We start from the raw sequence: 23,976 nt of genomic DNA on the forward strand, positions 1-23,976 counted from the left end.
TTTAGCTGCCTAACCCGAATGTTACACTTAAAGGAGCTCTATAAGCAAGCATAAAACAAAACAAAAAAAGGTGCTTATCAGATTCAGAAAAACCAAAATTGACATTCCTATTAAACTAGAGCTTGTGAAACTGAATAAAACCATAACTGGCGACCTAATAATCTAGAGCATCCATCTTGATAATTTAATTTCAATTGCTTGATTAATCATCTAAGTACTAGATGAGCAATTAACCACCATGTTCACTAGTTCATTCATACATATTCACAAATCACACACACACACACACATATATATATAAATTTCAGGATTGATACAAAGTTGATTAAACCAATGATCGTACAATAGTAGACCAAGTGCAAATGCTCCTAGACAGTGTTACACACCTATCCAACCCATTGAAACAAGCTCAATTTACAATTACCACGGTTTAACATTGAGTTCCAAGTAATACGAATCATTATTTGAAATATAATCCAAGTAATACACACCAATAGCGTGAAACTTCTAGTCTTCTACCCTATATAGCTATCTCAAATCATTAAATTAACACGCCAATGAAGTGGTTCCTTCTGTATCTAATGCATCTGTGAATAATATTTTACCTTGCCAATTGCCACTTATCGTGTATACTTAGTTCCAAGCTAAAAAGAGTAGTAATACTGTAATACAAAGTAAAATAGCAGATATACAGAAGAGTTATGACGAATTGAAGTTAAAAATAAATAAATACCAATTCCGGAGGCACCGCCGGTGATCAAAGCTGATAGACCTGGCTTGAGCTCCATGCTTATCGACGTCTATGGCTTGATCAACTGGTCAGTGTGAACAGAGAAGAGAAGACGGAAGTGTGAGACGACAAGTTTAGTCCGTTCAATTTCAGATTTACGTGAAATCACATTTATAAGTCAGCGTTGGTGGGCTTCCCAATGTGGTAGCTCATCTTTTTCGATGGAACCAAATAGTATTTTTTATTCGATATTCTATCACAAAATATATATATATATTTTTTGACTTTTACTTGGCCGGCTGTTGTGATGAAGATGAACATTCTGTCTTTGTCGGACTTCTTAACAGTACAACAATTTATAACTTTTATCCAAAGCACTATAAAAATCTTTCAATGCGATAAATATTTAGAAATGTAAGTTTTAATTTTAAATTAAATTAACATATACATTCACGTGGAAAAAAGGATCTCTACTGAATTTGTGATTTTATGCTAACTAATTTTTTTTGCAGTGTATACCAAGTCATAGTACACCGTTTTGTAAAATAATATCAATATTATTAAAATAAAGTATTTAGCAAATAATTAAACATAAAAATATAAAATACATGTTCTTGTGAATGGTTAATGTAGGTCATCGTATGATAACTTGTTTATGAATGTCAAGATGATTGGATATATCATATGAAAGATGATATTCCTTTTGTGTATTCCTTTCATTAGTTTAGATTGTTCATAGAATATTGTGTCAACTTTCAAAAAAATGAAGTGTAAAAGTATTATATGGATTGTTTATGTGAGTTCAATTTAAGGAGCAAAGTGAAGCTTTATACAAAATAGTACTAATAGTTTATAATAAGTTAAATTGATTTAGTGTGATATTTTTTCATTTCATTCGTTAAAGAGATTAACTTTCCAGTATCGTGTAGGTATGACGATTCTTTTTCTTTATTGGTTCAAGTCATGCAATTTAATCTCATGCCTCATTTGATGCTCCCGATGAATCTCATGTCAAGACGAGTATTCTTTTGAATTAGTTTAAAAATAAATTATTTGTAAAGAGAAAATAATTAAGTAGCTTATTGACAAATTTAAAAAATAAAAATTTCAAGGAATGGAATGAAAGTTTATTTTAAAATATTATGACAACATAGGAGGTAGAGAAAGGAAAACGGAAAAAAGGAATTACAAAGTGAGAAATCAAATAATCCTTATCGAAATAAAATAAAAATTTAATAGAGTATAGCTCATATCCAAAATATCATTTGGGGAAGGAGACAACGTCCTTGAAGATCCGCCAGAGAAAGAAGATTACAAATAATTTATTCTATAACTATATGATTCTTTTCTTTTATTTTAGAAAATTTATTATTAGGTTCATTGTATTAAATAAGATGATAATTGAAATTTCGCTAAAGAAAAATGACTAATGTACTTTAACAAGATATTTCACAAGTTTGATGATTAATATTTTTTGAAGCTTTACTAGTACTCCTAATTAAAAAGAATAATCTTTAGCACAAAAATTTAATGTGAATCACGAGATAAACGAGAGCTTGAGAAAAATTCCCTTGCCATTAACAAAGATTGATTTTAAAACATTTTCCAGCGAGGGACCGATTTAACTCGTCACAGATTTCCAAGTTATATGAATAGAATAAAGCAATTATTTGCCTACTTGCGTGAGGAATGAACTTTACACAAATCTTCACGGCAAAGGTCAAGGTACCTAATCATAATCAGTAGGTACAAACACCCTTAGCATGTCCATACTCGTTAGAGTTGGATTAGGATTATATTAATTTACCGTTAACAATAAAACAACAAAATAACCCAAATTAAAATATTTGAAGGGCAAAATCACACGAAATTATAGCCTAAACACGACTCTCCAAGTTGTCCTTCATATCCCTTTCTTTTGACTGCTCTTTTTAATTCTCTAAACCCCAAATTTGATCCCAATTTGATTCTTAGACTTGGATGGAGTCAGATTCTGTTAAATTGGAAACCCTAAGAATTTTCTGGTTCTGAAGTGAAATTGAAGTGCAAAAATGTTTCCGTGGAATTTCGCGAGGTCTGCGGAGACTTTGTTCTCGCGATGGGCGATCAAGAGGGTTTGCAAGTTTTTATTGAAGAAGAAATTGGGCAAATTCATACTAGGCGATATCGATCTCAATCAGCTCGATGTTCAGCTCAGTGCTGGTACAATTCAGCTCTCTGATCTAGCTCTCAATGTTGATTATCTCAATCAAAAGGTGCGCGCTTGTGCTTTTTTTTTTCTTTCTGTTTTTGCAAATTCCAGAGGATATGAATTTGAATTTGATAGTAGAAGTAGTACAATTTTAATGATTTTCGTTTATTTTGATCTCTATTTATAGGATAAAGTTTAATTCTTTCTGTAGTTTTGTGAGTTATGTTCATTGAGTTGTAGGTTCATATAATCCTTTTAACTTTGGAGCTAGGTAGTTAGTTTATCTAGTTGCTATCGGGATTTTAATCTGGAAGGCTGGGAATTCTGGTGTGGTAATGCTTTTTAGAAGTGGAATTTGTTTTCCTCATTGTTGGATGAGCTACATTTGAACTTTAGCTTCCATGGCCAACTATGCTAAATCCCGAGTTAGTTGTGATCAGCTATATGAATTCTCTAGGTCTATTTCACTCTATTCAAGTCCATTTTATTCCGAACTAAATAATTTGCTTTTAAGGAAAATTAATCAATAGCTAAAGCTTCTCTAATCTACAGTTATTCTACAAGGATATACAAGTTTTTATCAGGGGAAAAAAACAAGAGAAAGGAGAAGACTCCTCACTGACACCAAACTTTATGTAAGTGTAACAACAAGAAGTAGCCCTTAACCCAAACCAGTTGTGTTAGCCTATATGGATTCCTTTATCCACCAAAGAAAAAGTTGGAAGAAAAAGGAATTTTTTTTTGTTGATAAATTGGCTAAACACACTTGTATATAAGAAGTATCAAAAAGTGGAAAACCTTGCAAAAATATTATGTTTCTACGAACGACACAATCTTTATACAAATAGGAACCTCGTGGATGCACTGATAAAAAAAAGGAAGAGATAAGAGGCTATTCCTCAAGTGTACAGAATCCTCCTCTATTCCATCAAAGAGCACTCTCCTATTTCTCTCTCTCTCTCCATACGGTCCACATAAGTGTTAGAGGAGCAACATCCCATCCTCCACATCTTCTCTTCCGTCTTCTAAAGAACCAGCTAAATATTGCTTCTTTAACAGTGTTTGGCATCACCCGCTGGAGTCCAAACCAAAAAAAAAAAAAAAGAGGAGGAAAATTTACAGACAGCAAAATACTTTATTTCCGCTGTCTGTTTTTGCTTAAATGTTTATGTGGTGTCACTTAACCTTTCAAAAAATATATATATTTACGTGCTGCCACTAAAATTTCTTCTAATGGTTACTCCTGCCCGGCGAGCCTTGTTGAAGTCTAGGTAATAGGATTCGAAATCATCCCTGGAACTCAATATCTTTTTCTTGCATTCTGGAAAGGCAGGGTAATAGTTTTGATCTCCGCACTTTAGGTCCACATTTTCCTTTTAACTTTAGCTTTCTCCTCTTTCGAGGGTTATCACATTTTGGTTGGTGAATTATTTGAGAATAGAAGTGTGTTTTAATTGAAAAATTAAGTTATGGTATCCTTTAGGGTGGAAAGCCAGATTCTTTGGCTGCCAGAGAAGGTTTCAAGCTTTTTAAGTGTTTCTTGCATGAAAGTTACTCGCTAGCCTCTTTCAGCAAAGCTAGCTGATTTTAAGGTACTTCATAGAAGATCATGACCTGCATATGTGTTACAGCTGCTGATCAATTTGGAATTCTTGCTTTTCACCTGTTTTCTAGGGATTGTATTGCCTGTTGGGCCTATTCTCCCCGAAACCTCTTTTTTGGGGGTGGTGGTGGTGGTGGTGGATATTTAGTTAGAGAACCAACTACATGTATCACTCCCTTTATCTTACTAGTCAGGTACCAAAGCATCAATTATATTCAACCATGGTATTTTTGAATTTCCTTTCTGCCTATCTACAACCCACTGCATCTTCTTCTTCATTATCCAAAGAGATGCTTGATTTTAGCTGATTATGGCAGTGTTGCATCTTTCAGTTTGGTTCCACAGCAGCCGTGTATGTGCAAGAAGGGTCAATTGGCTCTCTGCTTGTGACAATGCCTTGGAAAGGGGATGGTTGTCGGATAGAGGTGGATGAACTTGAGCTTGTGCTTGCTCCTGATGCAAACTTTTCTCAAAGTACACTCGGAAATTGTCTTTCAACCAAAGCTTCGGTCAACCAAAATTTGGGAAACCGTAATGATGATAACGTAGACGAGGGTGGTGCTAAAACAAATGCTTTTGATGTTCATGAAGGAGTCAAGACCATTGCTAAGATGGTTAAGTGGTTGCTCACTAGCTTTCATGTAGAAGTTAGAAAATTGATCATAGCATTTGATCCCTGTTTAGGTGAGGAGAAAAGGACAGGGCTTTGCAAAACTTTAGTTTTAAGAGTAACTGAAGTGGAATGTGGTACATGTATCTCAGAAGGGGCTTCTTTGGATAGTGAAGCAGTGGATGATAACTTTCTGGGGTTGACTCAAATGACAAATTTTATCAAATTTAGTGGAGCAGTTCTTGAATTCCTTCAAATTGATGAGATTGTTGATAAGAAACCGAATCCATGCACTTCAGGAACAATTACAGGTGAGTGGTCAAGCTGTTCACCAAATGTCACAACCCCCATAATAACTGGGGAAAGAGGCGGACTTGCTGGGAACTTAAAATTGACTATACCTTGGAGAAATGGGTCCCTAGATATTTGCAAAGTGGAGGCAGATGCTTCTATTGATCCTCTGGTAATCAAACTTCAACCAAGTAGCATCAGATGCTTAATATATTTGTGGGGAATTTTAAAAGATATGGGGCAGAAGAAGGATACAGAATTTCCCCCCTGTGATTCAGTAGTGACTTGTGATTCAACAAGGGCAGATACTTCTATGCTCAGTATGGACGAGGTGCTTCCAGGTTCTAAAGCATTTTCTGCTGAACATGCATTCAACAGTGAACCAGTGAGGGAAGCCTTGCTGTCTGAGTCGTGTCTTATATCGGATTGGGTGAGTAGAAGCCGAAAAATCAACAATGAAGAGGAACCAGATTTTGGGGAAAGGTTGATACCCTTTTGCGTTTTACTGATCATGCAGTAGCACCTTTAAATTATGATAATTCTAGAGGGACTTTATGAGTGTTTATATGTGTTTTAATCTTTTTCAAAGAAATGCAAACTCTTTGACATGCTGCTAAGTTTCAGTTTGCTTTTTTTTTTTTGATAAAGTAATTATTTTATTAATGAATTATACTAAAACCCCGTATAAAAGAAGTGTAGCAAAAAGGTAGAAAACCTTAAAAAGATGTGGTTATCAATGGACGGCATTCAATTTTCAATACATATAGGTATCTGTTAAATTTAAGTTGCTTTTGTAACAACACGTGTCTTGGGGGAAACAAAAAAAAATTCTGCCTTTTGTTGCTTCAACCCCTTGCAATGTCTTGTAGGAATTGTATCTACCCTTATAATGTCGTTTTTTCTAAGTATTTGGCCTTGAATAGTTTAGTCTTTCAAAAATTTGAAGTCTTTCCAGCTTTACCACTATAGTAGTTGTTGAAGACATAATTAAGTAATTAAAAGTGTGCTCTCTCTAGCGAATTGAACTTTTAGATGAGATGGTTGCACAATTCAATCAGAGAGCCTGGGGCACGTGCTTGGCCCAAGAAAAAGAGTCAGATCCGTACGTGAGGAAGCATCTTGACGATATAATTCAATAATTAAAAGTGCGCTCTCTCCAATAGCTCAAGCTCTTAGATGTGATGATCACACAATTCAATACTAGCTCTTTACAATGATCATTATGATTTTAAATTGCATGTGGAAGTTTTATGTATTGCTTTTGCGTCGACACTGAATTTTCAACTTCCTATACTGATAGCATGACATGAAATTGTCAATGGAAGCAGGATCTACTTGTGCTGATACATCCTTATGTTCTTATGGTTGTATCTGCTTATGTTCTTATGGTTGTATCTTGCAGTGTGCACCAGTTTTTTGAATGTTTTGATGATCTAAGAAACTCGCAGTCAGCTTTAGGAAGCAGTGGGATGTGGAATTGGACTTGTTCTGTTTTTAGTGCAATAACAGCTGCCTCTAACCTTGCTTCTGGGTCATTGCTTATTCCTTCTGGTATGTTCTTTGGCCCCCACATGCACAAACACACACTGCATATATTATCCTAATTTCTTCCTGGCAGAAAATGTGCTGATCTGCCTTGTGATTAGTTATTTCTGTTGCAAAAATGATTCATATAAACCATTGGCATTTAGAACAGAGTGTTCTAGACATAGCAAAAGTAAGTGCACACAAGGCTAATCCATGCCTAAGAAAATATACAGACTTGAGTACAGGGAGGAGCTCAAAAGCAATTTCTTTTTTATCTTTTAAGATGATTAAACTGAGTTGATACTCGATTTAGTTTGTATTTCCGATTTATTTTTAGTCTTTTCTGTTTCCCTGATTGGGTGGATTATACAGCTCAATATATTTTATTTAAAAGTATGAAGATTGAGATTGTTCAGTCGCTTTAGTGGGGGACTTCAGTAATGGCGTCTTCGCATTTTAGGTCAGCCCTTTTGTCAAAGAACTGATTTAATTTCTTTTGACATTCACTTGCAGATCAGCAGCATCTTGAAACCAATCTTAGGGCAAAAGTTGCTAAAGTATCTCTTCTTTTCTCTTTTATCGATGAGGAAGAGAGACAATACTGCAGCGTGGATGCTGATAAAGGGAATGCTGGTTTTTGTGTTCATTATGTAAGTGCAAATTTTCAAGATTTGCTTCTACTGTTGCAGGTAATGTTCCATTTCTTTGTTGTTGATTTTACTTCATAATAGTTAAAATTCTTTGAATTTAGAACTCCTCTATTAACTTTAAAACCCATTAAGGCTTAATAGGTACGGCGTCAGGAAATGAATTTTGAAGCAACAGTTCAGCATATGCAACTTACTGATCACTTCTCAAGAAAGGATGATACAGTTGATTTCAAATTGCGTACCTATAATGACATTAAAGTAATTCAAGATGCAGTTCAAACTGCCCTTCCACCTCTTGATTGGTCCACCAAGACTGTTGATCTGGATAATCAGAATGCACCTGCTGCTCCGAATCTATTAGGGATGAATTTTACAGATGGGTTCAGTCATCCAAGGAACAAAATAAGTATGTTTGCTGACGACGTAGTGCAGGTAGAATTGCTTAAGACTTTTGGTGCTTGCCTCTGCCAAGCCACAAAAAGTTCTTCAGGAAACTCATTTGTTGGGCCAACATCTTTTTCATTGAAGTTGCCACCATTTATTTTCTGGGTAAACTTTGATTTGTTAAGTGAGACCTCAGAACTTTTCAAGAAAATTATGGATCCTATTGAAAAGACTGGCACTCTGGCCCGTGAGCATAGGCATATGGATTCATCCAAAGGGATTGGAAGGACTAGGCCTTGCTCTGGCACTAGAAGAATTTCAGAACAGGAAAGTTTCAGGGGCACTGTATCTCTTCCAACTGCCAGGATTATATTGTCTTTCCCCTGTGGAAATGATGATGGTTTTAAGAGCTATTACTCTTGGCAACAGTTTATTTCTCTTGATGTATCTTCACCATCAATTCCTGGGGAGAAAGCAAGCCATGCAACTAAAAAGAGTGCTGCTACTAGTTCTAAGAGTCGGAATTCTGTGGCTACATTGTGCTCTTTGTACTTGAATTTTGGAAAGCTTGATGTCAACTTAATTACATCATTGTCCGGAGAGAATGCCGAAATTACCTCTGGAAGTGCTCCAAAGTATAGATTTTTAGCACAGAAAATAATGACCACATCAAATGGAAGAGGGCCTTCTGTTGTTACCTTTTCTTGGCAGGACAGTGCCAGGACTGGTCCTTGGATAATGAAGAGAGCCAAGCAGCTTGCTTGTTCAGACAATGCACGGTGCTTAGAGAAGTTCAGAAGAAAAGGATATGAATTTTCCTCTGTAACCGCTGTTAAGGGTTCAGAGGACTTCAATGGTAATGTTCGAGAAGAAATGATTATAAGCTCTGGGTTCTGCATTCATGCACATTTATCTCCTGTTACAATTGCTCTAAGCAAATCAGAATTTGTGAAGTTAAATGATCTTCTGAGTCAAGTGATTGATAGGTTATCTGGACTGGACCTTGTTCCTCGTGATACTGAAGAAGTGAGTTCTGGCTCTCAATCATCAGTTCTTGTTGAATGTGATTCTATAACCATATCAATTAATGAGGAAGTCGTGGAGAAGAATAATAAGGGTTCACTTCAGAATGAAATTACTGGTTCTTGGCATAGCTTTAGACTGGAACTTCTGAATTTTGGTCTATTATCTGTTTTAGATATTGGAGGAACAAATGGTGCTAGCTTCCTCTGGGTGACGCATGGTGAGGGAAACTTGTGGGGTTCAATTACAGGAGTTCCAGGTGAAGAGTTTCTCCTCATCTCCATCAGTGAGACTACCAGCAGCCGTGGTGATGGAGAAGGTTCAAATGTATTATCTGCTAAGTTGTCGGGTTCAGATATTATCCACTTCCACGATCCACGGAGCAGTTCCATGTCCATCACCATCAGATGTGGCACTATTGTTGCAGTTGGGGGCCGCTTGGATTGGTTTGACACAATTTTCTCCCTTTTCGCTGCACCCTCTCCTGAAACTAAACAAGAATGTGATAGTAATGTGCAGAAAGAGGATTGTGAAACTAGTGTCCCTTTTGAATCTTCTTTTATCCTTAGCTTGATGGACGTTGCCTTGAGTTATGAGCCATACCTAAACAAATTGATGATCCAGGGATGCGCTGATTCTCAGTCAAGTTCTCCCAATTGCGAGAAAGCAATAGATGAGCAGTATGTAGCATGCCTGTTGGCTGCATCTTCCTTGAGGCTTTCCAGTACAACTGTTGCTGATTCTGCTATCAGCAGTTACAAAATTACTGTGCAGGATCTGGGTCTGCTTCTTTCTGCTATGCGTGTACCCAACTGTGCTGGCAGTGTCTACAGTGTAGAGCATCTTCGCAAGATTGGGTATGTCAAAGTTGCTCAACAGGCAGATGTTGAAGCTCTTTTGAGAATCAGTTCTGACAATGGGGGTCTTTGGGAAATTGATTGTTCGGAATCACAGATTGTTCTGAACACTTGCCATGATACAGCTAGTGGATTGACGCGTCTAGCTGCGCAATTGCAACAGCTGTTTGCACCCGACTTGGAAGAATCCGTGGTTCACTTGCAGACAAGGTGGAATAATGTTCAGCAGGCACGTGAGGGCAAAGAATTCAGCACTTTTGACGTGGATTCTGTATCATCAACTTCTGATATGCAGGCTATGACTGGAGATGTAAGTAGTGAAGGTGGTAATATCAACTTGATGGATGCAATATGCGAAGACGCATTTCAACTGGACCACGGGGAGGATGGCCAAGCTGATTATCGTGAATCACCCATCGATCTGTCACCGAATAATAGTGTCATTGGCGAGACGTTTTACTCCAGTAATGAAGACTCTCCAAGGTTCTTGAATAGCTCGCCTCTCACTGGCTCAGTTCCTGTAGTTGGACAAGAAACTAGTGAGACTTCATTATCACCCGAACAGCTACCTCAGTTAATTGAAGAATATTTCCTGTCTGACCTATGTCCTTTGTCTGAACTAACATTCACAGACCAATCGTCGAAGGATAATCTTAGATATACACCTAGTCCCATGAGGAGCGGTGATGATTTAAGGGGAAATACTGGATGGTATGGTGACAACTCTTTAAGAATTTTAGATAATCATGTTTCAGAAGTCAACAGAAAAGCTGGTTCACCGGAGTTGACCGAATCTGAGGCGTCTAGCATTCTCAGTGAACCTGATGAAAACAAAAATACTAAGGGTCGCATAGTTCTTAATAACATGAATATCATCTGGAGATTGTATGCAGGATCTGACTGGCAAAATGTTCAGAATAATCCACAGCAATCAACAGGAACTTGTGGGCGGGATACAACTGTTTGTTTAGAACTGAAAATCTCTGGAATGCGATTTCAGTATGACATCTTTCCTGATGGTGGAACTCGGGTATCTAGACAATCCATAACAGTTCATGATTTCTGTGTTAAAGACAGCAGTAATGCTGCCCCTTGGAAACTGGTATAGAAAGTCTCTTCACGTATTTGGAGTTGCAAATAGTTTACCATCAATTATGCTGGATTTAAATTCTTTTTTCTGTTTGATGATCAAGGTGCTGGGGTACTATCAATCAAAAGGCTGTCTAAGGAAGTCTTCTTCCAAAGCATTTAAGCTGGATCTTGAAGCTGTAAGACCTGATCCTGCTATCCCTCTTGAGGAGTACCGGTATATTCACTATTTCCCTTGAACTTTTCTCAATTTCGCACCGGTCTCTCTTTTCCGAGGAAACTTTGTCGTCTCCATAATTTGCTCGGTTTATTCCAACAGAGCATGTCTTTGTAATGCCTTTTATATGCATGCATAGTTTCATTTGGATGCGCTCAGAAGTCAAGCGCCTGAATAGTTGGTTATAAAAATGGTAACTAGAAAGTAGTTTGAAATTATGTGCTTTAAAACTGGAAGGAGAAAAGACAAACAAAGTCTACCCCATAGAGAAACATAAGGCTTCAGGCAAGATGACATTTACTCGTTTATTTCCACCCAGCAGTTAGAAAAGAAGTTTATGACTAGTCCTTTACTATTACGAATCCGTTTGACTTGGTTCTTTTTTGTTTAGCATACTTGCGCAGAAGTTCACATATCTTTTCTGTCCTTCTATCACTCCCTTTATGTACATTATATAGAGATGCTCATGACTTACTGTATTTGTCCATTTTGTGCTTAATTTGCTGTTTATCTGTCTGTTAGAGGGATACACAAATGCAGATTATTTGTCCTTAGAGGTGGAAAAATGGGTGACTATATGGCGAGTATAAGTGGGTTTGGGTGGTGGAAGGCTACTAGACCTGTTGAGGGTTTGGTAAAGCTTTCAACCTATATATAACCTGTTATGAAATCAAGACCATGGAACCAAGACCTAATAGCAAATAACAAAAATAGAACTATTTAATATATATATATATTTGTGGAACTCCTATGTGTTTGTAGGTTAATGGCCAGCGTAAAAATGATGATGATATATGTTAGTATAGAACCCCCCCCCCCCCCCAAGCACACACTCTCCCCATTCGGCTTCTGCCAAGGTTAGGAAAATAGAACACTAGAAAGAGTTGGTGACTTTGGTTAATCTAAAAAAAGAGGGAAAAAGGACTCTTAAAAGAGAATGACGAAGTCAAGCAAAATTAATATTACCACTCTTGTTAGGATACCCTGCATTACAAACAAATGTCAACATGACTTGATATTACAAAATGATTATGACAATAATTTTAAGAATTTGTTATTGTTGTATACCACGATTATAACATGTGAACAATTTTAACCTTTCTTACTTATTTTTTTCAGCAACGTTAGCACCTACTTCAATCATTTACCTATTATCTCCCATTACAGTAGCTACCAAGCACCAGGTAACTCTTGCCACAAAGGCTTGGACGGGGAAGAAATTACCTAGTGTTTCTTTGTCACTGTTGGTACTTTAACCTTGGTATACCATGGTTTTTATTCCACTTAATTGACTCTACTAGATGACACTCTTAGGTCTTTTGTTACTTATCATTTTTTAAATAAAAATAGCGTGCAATCCAGCTGGCGCGCACTAGGTTTCATCGTAAACCTAATTGCTTATTTCCAATTACGTGAATCAACAATTCAAATTGCACTCTAAGGTAGGGCATTTTCCTCGAATATTCCACCGGATACTTGTGATTATCATCAAACATGCATCTATGGCCCACACCCACCTTCTACCACCATTCATCAACTTCATATCCTAAGAAGCACCGGAAATTTATTTGGGAAATTGTTTCATTTGAGAAAACATTTCCTATGGAAGTTTTTGTGGGGAAACTCATTTTATGTTTTCATGGAATATACTATGTGTCATACCAAATGGGACCATAACCTCGTTTAGTTTTTTTTCCTCGTTTGCATTTGAGCAGGAACATATTTAGTTCTCTAAAATAGTAAAATGCCTAAACAAATTAATTCTAAATCAGAAATTTAAAGGAAAAACACTATTTATAACCTTCTTTTGGTGGAAAAGAGGCAATTCACGATAAACTTTGGCCATTATGTGTCCCCCATTTTCTATTAAACATCCAATTCACAAATGGAAAAAATCGATTGATTTTGTTTACACTATTAAACCATCAAAAGGATTGAGCTTATTTGGGCACTCAATTGAGACCCCATTTAGAAATCTGTCCATATTCATACCTAACGATTTTCCACAAAAATGTATAACTTTTATCCAACCGAGGGTCTATCGGAAATAACCTCTAACCTTCTAGGGTAGGGGTAAGGCTGTGTAAGTCTTACCCTCCCCAATTCCCACAGTGGGAACTCACTGGGTTTATTGTTGTTGTTGTTGTATGTATAACTTTTACCAATCTTTTCATCCTTTTCTGAAGGATTGTGGCACAATATATGGGTACATAAAAAATTCACTCAATCGATTTAGAGTCAAGTTTTCAGAAACTTTATCTAAGATACTCCATCCATCTAGGGGGGAAAAGTAGAGATGTCTTATACGTCATCCATAATATGTGGAAGTATCGAAATACTTTGATTGTCTTTTAGTTTGAGCTTATTATTATATGTTGGAACAAGTTGACGCCCTTTTTAAGTCCCATGGCTGTCGCTAGTATATTTTATGAAAGAGCACGTATAGGAAGGTAGGTTAATTGACTAGTCTTTCTGTCCCCCCTAATTCATGTCTCATCATTCATATGTTTGTTCAGAAAAATCCGAGCTGTTGAATGCACATCATTAATTGTTCACACTGAATCCAGCCTCCAAAATTTTTGTGCGAGAAATTTTAGATAAAGGCACTTATGGTCTCTTTCGTGCAATAACTGTGATAAGCAAACTGCACTGTGTTGTTTCCTTCCATCACGATCTTATCACTTCACATGCGAATTTCTCTTGCTTGCTCATGCGTACAGCTTTAGCATTTGTTGCTTTTCAACACAAAGCTCCTCATAGAATTTTCAACAAAGAATTCATCCCAAACCTGTAATGAAGTGATTGGACTTATGATGCTTTCATTTTCAGGTTACGCATCGCTCTCCTCCCAATGCGTTTACATCTTCATCAAAACCAGTTAGATTTTCTCATCAGCTTCTTTGGAGGAACAAAGTCAGCTGTTACACCATCCCAAAGTACTTCACAGAGTCTGAGTAAGTCGGACATAGTAGCAAAGAGAACCAAAGTTGGGGGTGATGCAGTAATTGAAGAGGCATTGCTTCCTTATTTTCAGGTGAGAAATTGGAGGTTCCTTTTGCCAAATTTGACATATAGCTGCCTCCTTTCAAGTAAACTTTAAAAGCTTGTAGTTGGATAAATTTATTTATCTTTTTGAAAAGGTAAAGTAAAAGAAAAAGAAAAACTGTTTCGTCGTGCCTAAAAATGCTTGCGACTGTTGCTGCAATTTGAATCCTTTCATCTGTGGATATACCAGCTCTAGTCTGAGAGTGGTGTTGCTGGTTGCTTGATCAGTTTGCTACTGTCATCTGCGTTTTGTGATAGCTGAAGCTGATTTTACTGGATTTTGGTTGCAGAAATTTGATATCTGGCCGGTTCATCTTCGGGTTGACTATAGCCCTTGCCATGTTGATTTAGCAGCGTTAAGGGGTGGCAAGTATGTTGAACTTGTTAACCTTGTACCTTGGAAGGTATTTCACTTCCTTCTCCCTCGTGATTTTCCTTTATAGATTTAATTTGGTAATATTGCTCTAGTGTGGTTTTAGATAGCTGGTTAGAGTTTTCCTTCTCTTCTTACTGTTTTGTTGTGTAATGCATATTCAAATTATTCAGATGAAGTTGAATTAGTTTATGAGTTGTCATAAGGCTGCATTAATTCTTGTATACTTCTTGTATACGGGAGTTTTCTCCCTTTTGATTAATACAATTTACCTTATAAAAAAAGGCTGCATTAATTTTCACGATAAATGGTAAACTCTAGCTGATCCGACTTTGATAAAATGACATCTGATTGCCAGGTATTCAGTGTTAAAATTCATCACCTTTTCTTGAAATCTCATTTACCTAAAATGAAAGTTAGGAAGAACATTAGACATGCTTCAGAGTTGTTTTTCCCTGGTGTAGTCATATAGTATCTGTCTCCTAATGATGTGGTACTCTAAGGACCCTTCAGATGCATGCAAACTTGGTAAAGATAGATTTTTTCTGGTTTCTTACATCCTTTTGTTTGATAATCATTCAAGTTCCTGTCTTTCTATTGGAGATACCAGCAATCACTCTTGGCATCGTGGTTTTTCAGAACGGCTGTACCTTTTTTACCATGATAAATTCAATTGTTCTGTTGAGAGGTATTAGAGAAAATGTTAATATTACGTTGACAGTAGACAAGAAAAGTTCCTCTATTTCATTTTTCTTTCAGTAGATATTTTGTAATTGTAGAGAACCATATGTTTAGGACCTAAATGAAGAAATACTCAAATATTTAAGTATTCCAAATAATTGTCCAGGATATTATAATTTAGGACCTTAAGGTGCTTGCTTGGCCTCCTTGATTTGGCACTAGTTCAATGAATGTGTACGGACATAGCCAGTGGCATATTTAGTTGTACTTGACGTACATGAGGTGAAATATTTTTACGTACAAGTTTATAATATTGTGTGTCCCAATACTTCCTGATGCAGGGGGTTGACCTGCATCTCAAGCATGTTCAAGCTCTAGGTGTCTATGGCTGGAGTGGAGTATGTGAAATAATAATAGGAGAATGGTTGGAAGATATTTCCCAAAATCAGGTTTGTATATTTGTTAGAGTAGTGATAATTTGAGGCTTGCATGTGAAAGTTTGAAGTGGGTTCTGATCCTAATTATTGTGTTTCCTTTAGATTCATAAACTATTGAAAGGCCTTCCTCCTATTAGATCACTGGTAGCTGTTGGTTCCAGTGCAGCAAAGTTGGTATCTCTACCTGTGAAGAGTTACAAGAAGGATCAAAAATTGTTGAAAGGAATGCAAAGAGGTAATATTAAAGAAATCTATCTCTTGCATCTCTGGAGGATACATGTAGTGCAAGAAATAGAAGTCCGTACACTATGTTTAATGAGTCTTGAACTGATTATGTTCTTCCTGAATGTGGAGTGTTTGTTTATAGGAACTCAAGTTCTGCACTTTTTGCACTGATAAATATTTGCTTTATTGCACTGTTATATTGTTATTGTGGGTTTATTCATACAAGGAGCTGAAACTATAGCATGTAACAACAGAATATGTGTATATGTTGTGTTGGTGTGTGAGTGTGTCTGGTTTGTGTGTGTATATACTTGTCTCGTTTAGTATTTGGTGACAAATAGTAGTACCTCTTCAGCGATTTCTGTTATCTGTTAAAAGAGTGGGATTGATACTTTGGACTCTTTTTTTGCTCAAATCATGGGACAACTCTGCCACAGGACACAAATGTTTTTTTTTTTTTTTCTCAGGGAACATTTTTTTTTGATAACGGTAACAAATTTTATAAATGAGTAAAATATTTACAAGAGATTGTGTGAGCCACAATCAGACCCCAAAAGATCTGATACTGCCTAGCCTATTCTGTTCGATTACATTTCTTCTAGCAAATCTAGTAAAGAATGTACATCCTCCCTATAGCTCTCTTTGCACCAAAAATGAAATAACAAAAAACAATTAAGCATAATTTTCTGGTAAGAGCTAGGCTTATCTTCAAAAACTCTGGCATTCCTTTCTTTCCATATGACCCACCAGATGCAAGCAAGAACTACCTTCCACCATTTCTTCTGTTTAATATTTGCCCCTCCATTGTTCCAGCTACTGAGAAGAGATGCAGTGTTATTGGGCATTGTCCAGGAGATTCCAGCCAAATTAAGATAGAAATGCCAAAGTTGAATAGTGACTGGACTGTGTATAAAGAGATGGGAAACTGACTCCCCATCTTTGCCACATAGACTACACCTAACATGTAGCTGAATTCCTCTCCTAATAAGATTATCCTGAGTTAGAACAGCTTCCCTTGCTACTAACCATGTGAAGCATAAGACTTTTGCAGGCGCCCTGACCCTCCAAATTTGTTTCCATGGCCATCCTTGAGTAGGATTAGGAGTATTGTTGATGAAATGATAAGCAGATTTCACTGAAAAGGATCCTGATTTGTGATCCTTCCACATTAAAGCATCTTCCTCTTCTGTGAGACCTTGGAAAGCTTCTAAGGTCTCCCAGAAATCTGCCACACTTTGCAACTCCCAGTTTCTGAAAACAAAGTTCCACCCATATGTGGATTTTGCTTCTGCTACTGAAATTCTTGGATTCGCAGCAATGTTATATAAGTCTGGAAACTGATCTTTCAGAGGAGTGTGCCCAAACCATGTGTCACACCAGAAGAGAACTCTTCTTCCATTTCCAACCTTGATACTAGAATGATCAGCAATGGACCTCCATTGTCCCCTAATTGTTTCGCATACACCAACTCCATGTGGGGATGATACTGGTTTGGTGCACCAAGGTCCTCCATGGCCATACTTCTCTTATATCACCCTTCTCCATAAAGCTGTTTCCTCCAAATTATACCTCCATAACCATTTTGCAAGGAGACTGTGTGCCAAGAGTGATACTGCGTGCCAAGAGAGATACTGCTTGTAGATCTCAAAATGGCTTCAATGATTTGCAGGTACAATAGCATTCCTTAGAAGTATTTCACTTGAAGCAATTGGGCTTGGAGTGCATTTGGCTGCTGGTGCTCATGAAATCCTTCTGCAAGCTGAATATATTCTTACAAGTGTTCCACCATCAGTACCATGGCCTGTGCAAAGTGGAGGAAACACTAGTGTGAGATTTAATCAACCTAGAGATGCCCGACAAGGGATCCAACAGGTGATAATCCCTTTTTTGAGATATTCTTTCATTTTACTTTTTGGCTGGTTAGTTGAAGGTTTTGAATTTTAGTCCCAAATTGCATCTATTCAAACTATTTTGGAAGGCCAAATGCATAGGCAGACACCCAAAGTTGGCATAAACGGTCAGATAGATACCTTAACTATCCTTGTGTCTGGATAAACATTTCTCGTTGTCGCAAGTGTGCCTTGTGCATAACCGGGTCCAGCAGACCTCACTCGTGAGTTACAATCTTGGCAGGCTTATGAAAGTATAACTGAAGTACTGATCCCTGATAATCTTGGCAGGCTTATGAAAGTATGAGTGATGGCTTCAGTAAGTCTGCTTCTGCTTTAATACGCGCTCCCATGAAACGATATCAGCGTGGTGCTGGAATGGGGTCTGCTTTAGCAACTGCTGTCCAAGCAGCTCCAGCGGCAGCCATTGCCCCTGCTTCTGCCACGGCACGAGCTGTTCATTGTGCTCTTCTAGGTGTAAGGAACAGGTCGGCACTCTCCTCCTCCTCCCCCCCCCCCTCTTTTGTATAATTTATGCTTTTGGACAACTGCCTTTTATTTTTTAGCCAGGTAGAATTACAGAACTATCATTTAGTATTAGCATTTTTTTCTCTCTCTTTTAGTATTTTACTTTAATTTTTATGTGGTTGTGTTTTGGCTCAATAAGAATTTGACTAAGTGAAGATTCTTGCTTCCATAAGAAGTATTGCTTATAAGATTCTTGCCTAGGTTTAAAGTCTAGGGTAGAAGTTCTAATAGTCATTTTGATTTTCTTGATCAATTTGTAAATAGTCATTGTAATTTGCTTCTATTTTTAGTGATGACCTGATATTGATTATTGAATATTATTACTCCATTTTGAGATTTTATCTTGATCCCAACGTTTGAAGATGAATTCTTCAATATGTGGAGTTTTAACTCATAGTACCATGCAGCCTCAATCCGGAGCGTAAGAAAGAGTCTTTGGAGAAATATTTGGGGACTTCTCCACCTCAGCAGTATATGTAGGTGGGTATGCAGCTTCACTCTTAGTTGTCTTTGGAGATATATTTTGGGACTTCTCCACCTCAGCAGTACATGTAGTGGGTATGCAGCTTCGCTCCTTAGTTATATCTATTAGTGCATTTCCAGCATGGGTTACATTTTCTATTTATACAATTATCTTTCGGAGTATAACTAATGGAGACATATGAAGCTTTTACTTCCCGAATGAAATGGGCTAGAAGCAGTAACAAATTTTATTCTTGTTTGCATAGGAAAGTTTCATCATCAGGAGCTCCAACAAAATTGCAAGTCAGCTTTAGTTTTGTATAGGTGAGTTCAGAGGTTATTAATACGTTGCAACATGGGGCGGGTAAAAGTGAAACTTCGAAGTCAACTTAGTTCCTTCTTCTGAGCAAAAACTATTTTACAATCCCCCCCCCCCCCCACACACACACACACAACAAAACAAGGTATCTCCAGCTTCTCCGTAGTTATTCAGCTGATTTTTCATTTGTCAATAGCTCACCTTTCTTCCGCTCTTTTATCTCTTTAATACTGATATTATGTTTGAATGAGTAAACATTATATGTATTTTTCATAGGGTTTTTTTTACCACCCAGGTAGTTTTAATTGATTTGCTTTGCCTATTGCTTGATGGCAGGTGTACAGATTGTAGGACAATTGTTCAGATTATTTAATTTGAGGAGATAGGTAATCATGTAAATAACGTACATATATCAGAGTGGTGATCTTATTTTTTACTTATACGGCCGACCATGCCATTAGTTTCAGTGTCGTATGTGTAAATTGTAAATATATTGGTTCTCTTAGTTTTGCTGGCAGAATTGCCATCTCATCTGTACAACATTATTTGTTGTAATTATCCTGTGTATAGGTGTTGCCAAAAAAAAAAATCATGTATATACATGTGTATCCTTTCTGCCCCCTTTATTCTCTTACCTCTCGTAATTGTGCCTATATCTCATGATGTATAACAAGAGTTCTTTTCAGAGAGACAAAAGAGTGCTTATTCTGTAAAATTTACTATCTTTTGGGCTTTTAGCAATACGCGTTCTTGATATACTATAACATCAAGGACCTCGGACTGGTGGGATTTATTGGTAAAATCTTATGTTAATGTCAGGTCAGTGCAACTGTATATTGGCGGTTGTGTTGCCCCATGCTCTCGTTTTGTTTATTATGTAGCTTTGATATTTCAATAAATTATTTGTTGAACGTCAAATTCCGGTCCTAGATATTATGCCCATAGAAGGGGAAAAACTTTTGGATGAAGTCAGGTAAAAATAATTATTTGGAGTCACCTAAATGGTCAGATTCCAATTTCATTTTGATGCAAAGCCTGAGCATGCGACTTCCGTGAAATGTGAGTTCAAAAGTGAGTGATTTTGTATCTGCTTATTGCATAAGCAATTTATAGTCCTATTTGGATAATAATATGAAATTTGTGAACAAAACAGTTGGGATAGAAAATCGGCATAAGCAATTTAGAGTCCTATAAAGGTGTCTTAAGGCGGCTCTGATGATGTGCCTACGACGAAACTGTTTGACCTTTCGTTTTGGTGTATATCAGTTTCTGGCCAGTGAAAACGTGACATTTATGGTCTTTGGGAAATATGGTCACAATGATATTTTTTGTACATAGAAATGTGCCCTTCCTGATAATAAAAGTACATAAAAAAGTATCCTTGAGAGCATTAGTATGGAACTTGTTTTACTTTATTTCTAAGATAGTCTGTTATTATTAAACCTTAAAGATCCAAGTAAAATTTCTTAGTGAATTTTGGAGTCAGTTTTATCAGAATCTCTCGTTTCATGACGCACACCATATATCCTCAGAGTTCAATGAAGCCTTAGTTGGACTTTGGGGGGGGGGGGGGATGTGTGTGTGTGTGTGAGAGAGATCTAAAATTTGGTAGAGCATACAAACGGATTAGATTAGATTCTATCAAACAAATAGATATGATTACATCGAAAGTACTTAGAAGCGGAAAACATTTGTACAACATAAAACAATCACGACGATGCAGATGTGTACATGGTTCAATTCTCTAAGGGGTGGATGAATGATCAAAGAGATCACAAGTTTTCAGTCTCCTAATAGTCAAGAAAATCTCAAAATCTCTAAAAACACCCCGAAACAAGAAAAAAAATTCCACCCTTGTTAGATCCAAGAATTCTACAACATCATCATTTTCCCTCCCTCTTCAATCTATCAATTAGCTCCTGAAAAACAAGAAATTCAAGTTATATGCGCTGACGGTGTACAGAAACTATTAGTATAGTTTAACTTGAGACAATATGTTAATTACTTTTATCATTGTGTTATCAATTAATGCATATCATATAAATTTATATGTAATTACATTATAAGTGATATGATAGTGTAAACTTTTTCCGTTACAAATTTCTAAATTGAAGCGAATGAACTAGTTCAAATGTTGGCTTACCTGTGATAATGTCATTGAAGAAATCAGGCATCTTTGTCTCTTTATCAGCTTTCTTTGGCATAATTGGAGCTCTCTTGAAACCAAACCGCTCTTTCCAGCTCCCCTTTCCAATTGGACGAAATATATCTTCATAACCATCATCAGCAGCAGCAGCAAGGAGTTCATCTTTAAGTGTTGTAGCCTTAGTGCTGTTTTCTCTCAAAGGCAACAATTTACCCTTGAAAAAAACTTCATCTGCTGGAATCATTTTGTAACCAGAGACAGAGAATTCGAAATCCGAGGAGACAGGTGCCTCTTTGTAGCCATGTTTTTGCTGAGTATCAGCAAAATCATTTGAGAATGAGATTCTTGGACCCATTGTTGTGCAAATTCCTTGCTGATTTAGGCATGCCATGGACCATTCAAAGGAAAAATAATGTCTCACTAATTTTCAATGTATTCCTTCTGGGAAGTCACATGCAGTTTTTCTAGTCTTTATATAGATGGTAACTTGTTCTATCAGTAATCAACTTTTGACTACCAAATATCTTCAAAGGACAATGACCACATTAGTGTACATAAATAAAATTAAATTGTCTATGACTCACACCTGTATAAGCTTGCTCACGTTGCCGGTCCCTAGATCGAATAAAGGAAGAGTGTTGCGATAGGAAAACTAAAGAATTATGATGAATTTTCACAATATAGAATATGTTGGGATGTACACACGTAAGCACTCGTCACATGGCCGATATGGACAGTGTGATTCATATGAGCAGTGGCGGATCCATGAATTTAAAGTCATGGGTGCTAGTCGATAAAAATTCTGAAAGAAGAGAAAAAAAGAGTTAAATTATGGTGCTCGCTTAATATTAACTAAATATTTTTTTTATTGCATAAGCAAATGTGCTAATTCTTCTAGTCAAGGGTAATGGGTGCTTGAGCACCCACAATTGCCATGTAGATCCACCACCGCACATAAGCGACCCCAACTTGCTTGGGATTGGGGTCGGACTATAGAGATGGATGAATTATAATCAATGGTTCAACTGAGTCCAACAATTTCGACACGAAATATAGTTGCGTGTGAGAAAAATCACCAAAACTAGACAAATATTAAATTTGGAGCTCAAAATTTTAAAAGTGTTATAGATTCAGTAGTAAGACAATAAATGTTGAACCAAGTAAATTGAAATTTTTTAAATTTTGAATCCACCTTGCTAATCGGAGTTGTCATATAAATTGTGTAGTGATACATTATGCCACACAGATCTGTTTATAACTAATTAATATTATCTTTTAGTTTTCTATTTTTTGCTTCAAAAGTTGTTCATTGAACAACTACTTTTAACTTAATCTAACATTGCAGGCATGTGAATCCATTAAAATAAATCAGATTGCATGTGTTTTCTCCTCTGTTATATGATAGTGATATCTATCTGCCACCAATCAAACATGAATGACTGAAATAAATTTATCTCGAGACTTATGCTAGATGCATTGTATTAGAAGTCAGTTTTTTCGCTCTAATTGTTTACTGCTCTTAAATTATTGCTCTCTTTATTGACTATTTACCGCTCCAAGATAAAAATGGCAGAAAAAAAGGAATTTAATATGATTCGAGTAGATTACGTACACACCACTTTTTAATGATTAAGTAAATTTTCATGTATAAACATGGCCATTAGGAACTCGTAGTAACAGTAATGTCAGTGACAAATCCATAGTTTAAAATGTTATACTTCCAAAAACCTTAATTATGAAGCAGAACATGTCTCATATTGTTGTATTATAAGATCGATCCTCTGCTATTAATTCTAATTTCTAGCATAGGAAGATGTAGTGTATTTTGGGTGTAGTGTATATATATATATACACACTAGTAGTGTCAGTGACAAATCCATAGTTTAAAATGTTATAATGACGAACAATGTATTGTATTTTGGGTGGAGCGAGTTAGGGGTAACGTAAATCTAATAGTTTTTGTTGAGACTTTGTATATATAAAAAAAATTTATTAAATAATATTATATTATTAAGTTGAGATCGTGGTAAAAATTCACAAATTCAAACCCCTCTGTGGGGAGCAGAACACTCTGAACTTTTTTTATTGTGGAATATATGAATAAATAAATCAAAGAGCTTAGGCGGTAAGGCATTTTCCTAATCTAGAGGCGAGGAAAATGGTACACTGAATTTTAGCGTCATTTTCTTCTTCATTTATTTTTTTTTTTTTTTTTTTTGGTCTTTCCCGATCTTGTTTCTTTGAAGTAGACAAAGGGATCTTTTTCTCTCGTTAGATTTGTAAGAAATTAGATGAACCCTGATGATCTTAGATTCTTGATGAAACTATACGGCGAACATACTTGCGACATGGAGTAAAGATTTTAAGCTTATGAGTTCTGAATAAACTATTTTATTAAGTTTTGAAGAAATTATTTATCGTGAATCTTTTAACACAAATATATAATTTAAGTCAAAGCTACTGACGTCTATCCAACCATACGAACTACACTAGTTTCGCCCATGCTTGCGGAATATTTGAACAAGAATACATATTTATCAAGTTTGAACTCTTGGTTTCTATTTTTTCTTAACATTATTAAGTGTAACATATAGGTAAAACAAAAATCCAAAAAAGAAGGTCATTATAATAGGGTGTTAGGTATTGTCCTAATTTTCTTACCATAATTGAATTTTCCTTTTTGTAGAAAGAAATTATAA

General features: G+C 36.4%; 3 protein-coding genes across 6 annotated transcripts in view; 1 reads left to right on the top strand and 2 right to left on the bottom strand.

The window, feature by feature from the left end:
* Positions 1–978, bottom strand: part of LOC107830043 (uncharacterized) — a 28,745-nt gene extending 27,767 nt beyond the window's left edge. The window contains exon 1 of the mRNA XM_016657524.2: positions 734–978. Within this exon, the coding sequence (XP_016513010.1) occupies positions 734–788 (55 nt within the window). The 5' untranslated portion in view covers positions 789–978. The remainder of the gene's footprint in view (positions 1–733) is intronic.
* Positions 979–2,611: 1,633 nt separating this feature from the next.
* Positions 2,612–19,686, top strand: LOC107830041 (autophagy-related protein 2). Of its 4 annotated transcripts, none has more exons than XM_075218097.1 (15): positions 2,612–2,985; positions 4,842–5,908; positions 6,828–6,976; positions 7,466–7,641; positions 7,744–10,968; positions 11,060–11,172; positions 14,002–14,206; positions 14,508–14,621; positions 15,613–15,720; positions 15,811–15,943; positions 17,603–17,805; positions 18,114–18,310; positions 18,758–18,908; positions 19,079–19,136; positions 19,468–19,686. In XM_075218097.1, the coding sequence occupies exons 1-13, from the start codon at positions 2,782–2,784 to the stop codon at positions 18,828–18,830; spliced, it is 5,967 nt and encodes a 1,988-aa protein (XP_075074198.1). In that variant the 5' UTR covers positions 2,612–2,781; the 3' UTR covers positions 18,831–18,908; positions 19,079–19,136; positions 19,468–19,686. The 4 variants fall into 4 exon arrangements, with proteins under 4 accessions (XP_075074198.1, XP_075074199.1, XP_075074200.1 ...); XM_075218098.1 differs by having other exon boundaries at positions 18,758–18,830; XM_075218099.1 differs by having other exon boundaries at positions 4,857–5,908.
* Positions 19,687–20,735: 1,049 nt separating this feature from the next.
* On the bottom strand, positions 20,736–21,739 carry LOC107792963 (uncharacterized). Its single transcript, XM_016615228.2, has 2 exons — positions 21,275–21,739; positions 20,736–21,050 (listed from the first exon to the last, which is right to left on the bottom strand). Exons 1-2 carry the CDS (start codon positions 21,666–21,668, stop codon positions 21,040–21,042), a joined length of 405 nt encoding a protein of 134 aa, XP_016470714.1. The 5' UTR covers positions 21,669–21,739; the 3' UTR covers positions 20,736–21,039.
* Between the last annotated feature and the right edge of the window lie 2,237 nt (positions 21,740–23,976).

The sequence above is a fragment of the Nicotiana tabacum genome, chromosome 7 (genome assembly GCF_000715075.1).
Source record: "Nicotiana tabacum cultivar K326 chromosome 7, ASM71507v2, whole genome shotgun sequence".
Classification (NCBI taxonomy): Eukaryota; Viridiplantae; Streptophyta; class Magnoliopsida; order Solanales; family Solanaceae; genus Nicotiana; species Nicotiana tabacum.

Excerpts from the sequence above, each read along its gene's own strand:
- LOC107792963 (XM_016615228.2), bottom strand. The coding sequence starts at position 21,668 with ATGGCATGCCTAAATCAGCAAGGAATTTGCACAACAATGGGTCCAAGA.
- LOC107830041 (XM_075218097.1), top strand. The coding sequence starts at position 2,782 with ATGTTTCCGTGGAATTTCGCGAGGTCTGCGGAGACTTTGTTCTCGCGA. Across the intron at positions 15,721-15,810 it reads AAGATATTTCCCAAAATCAG|ATTCATAAACTATTGAAAGG; the intron begins GTTTGTATATTT and ends TGTTTCCTTTAG. Across the intron at positions 17,806-18,113 it reads CCCGACAAGGGATCCAACAG|GCTTATGAAAGTATGAGTGA; the intron begins GTGATAATCCCT and ends TAATCTTGGCAG.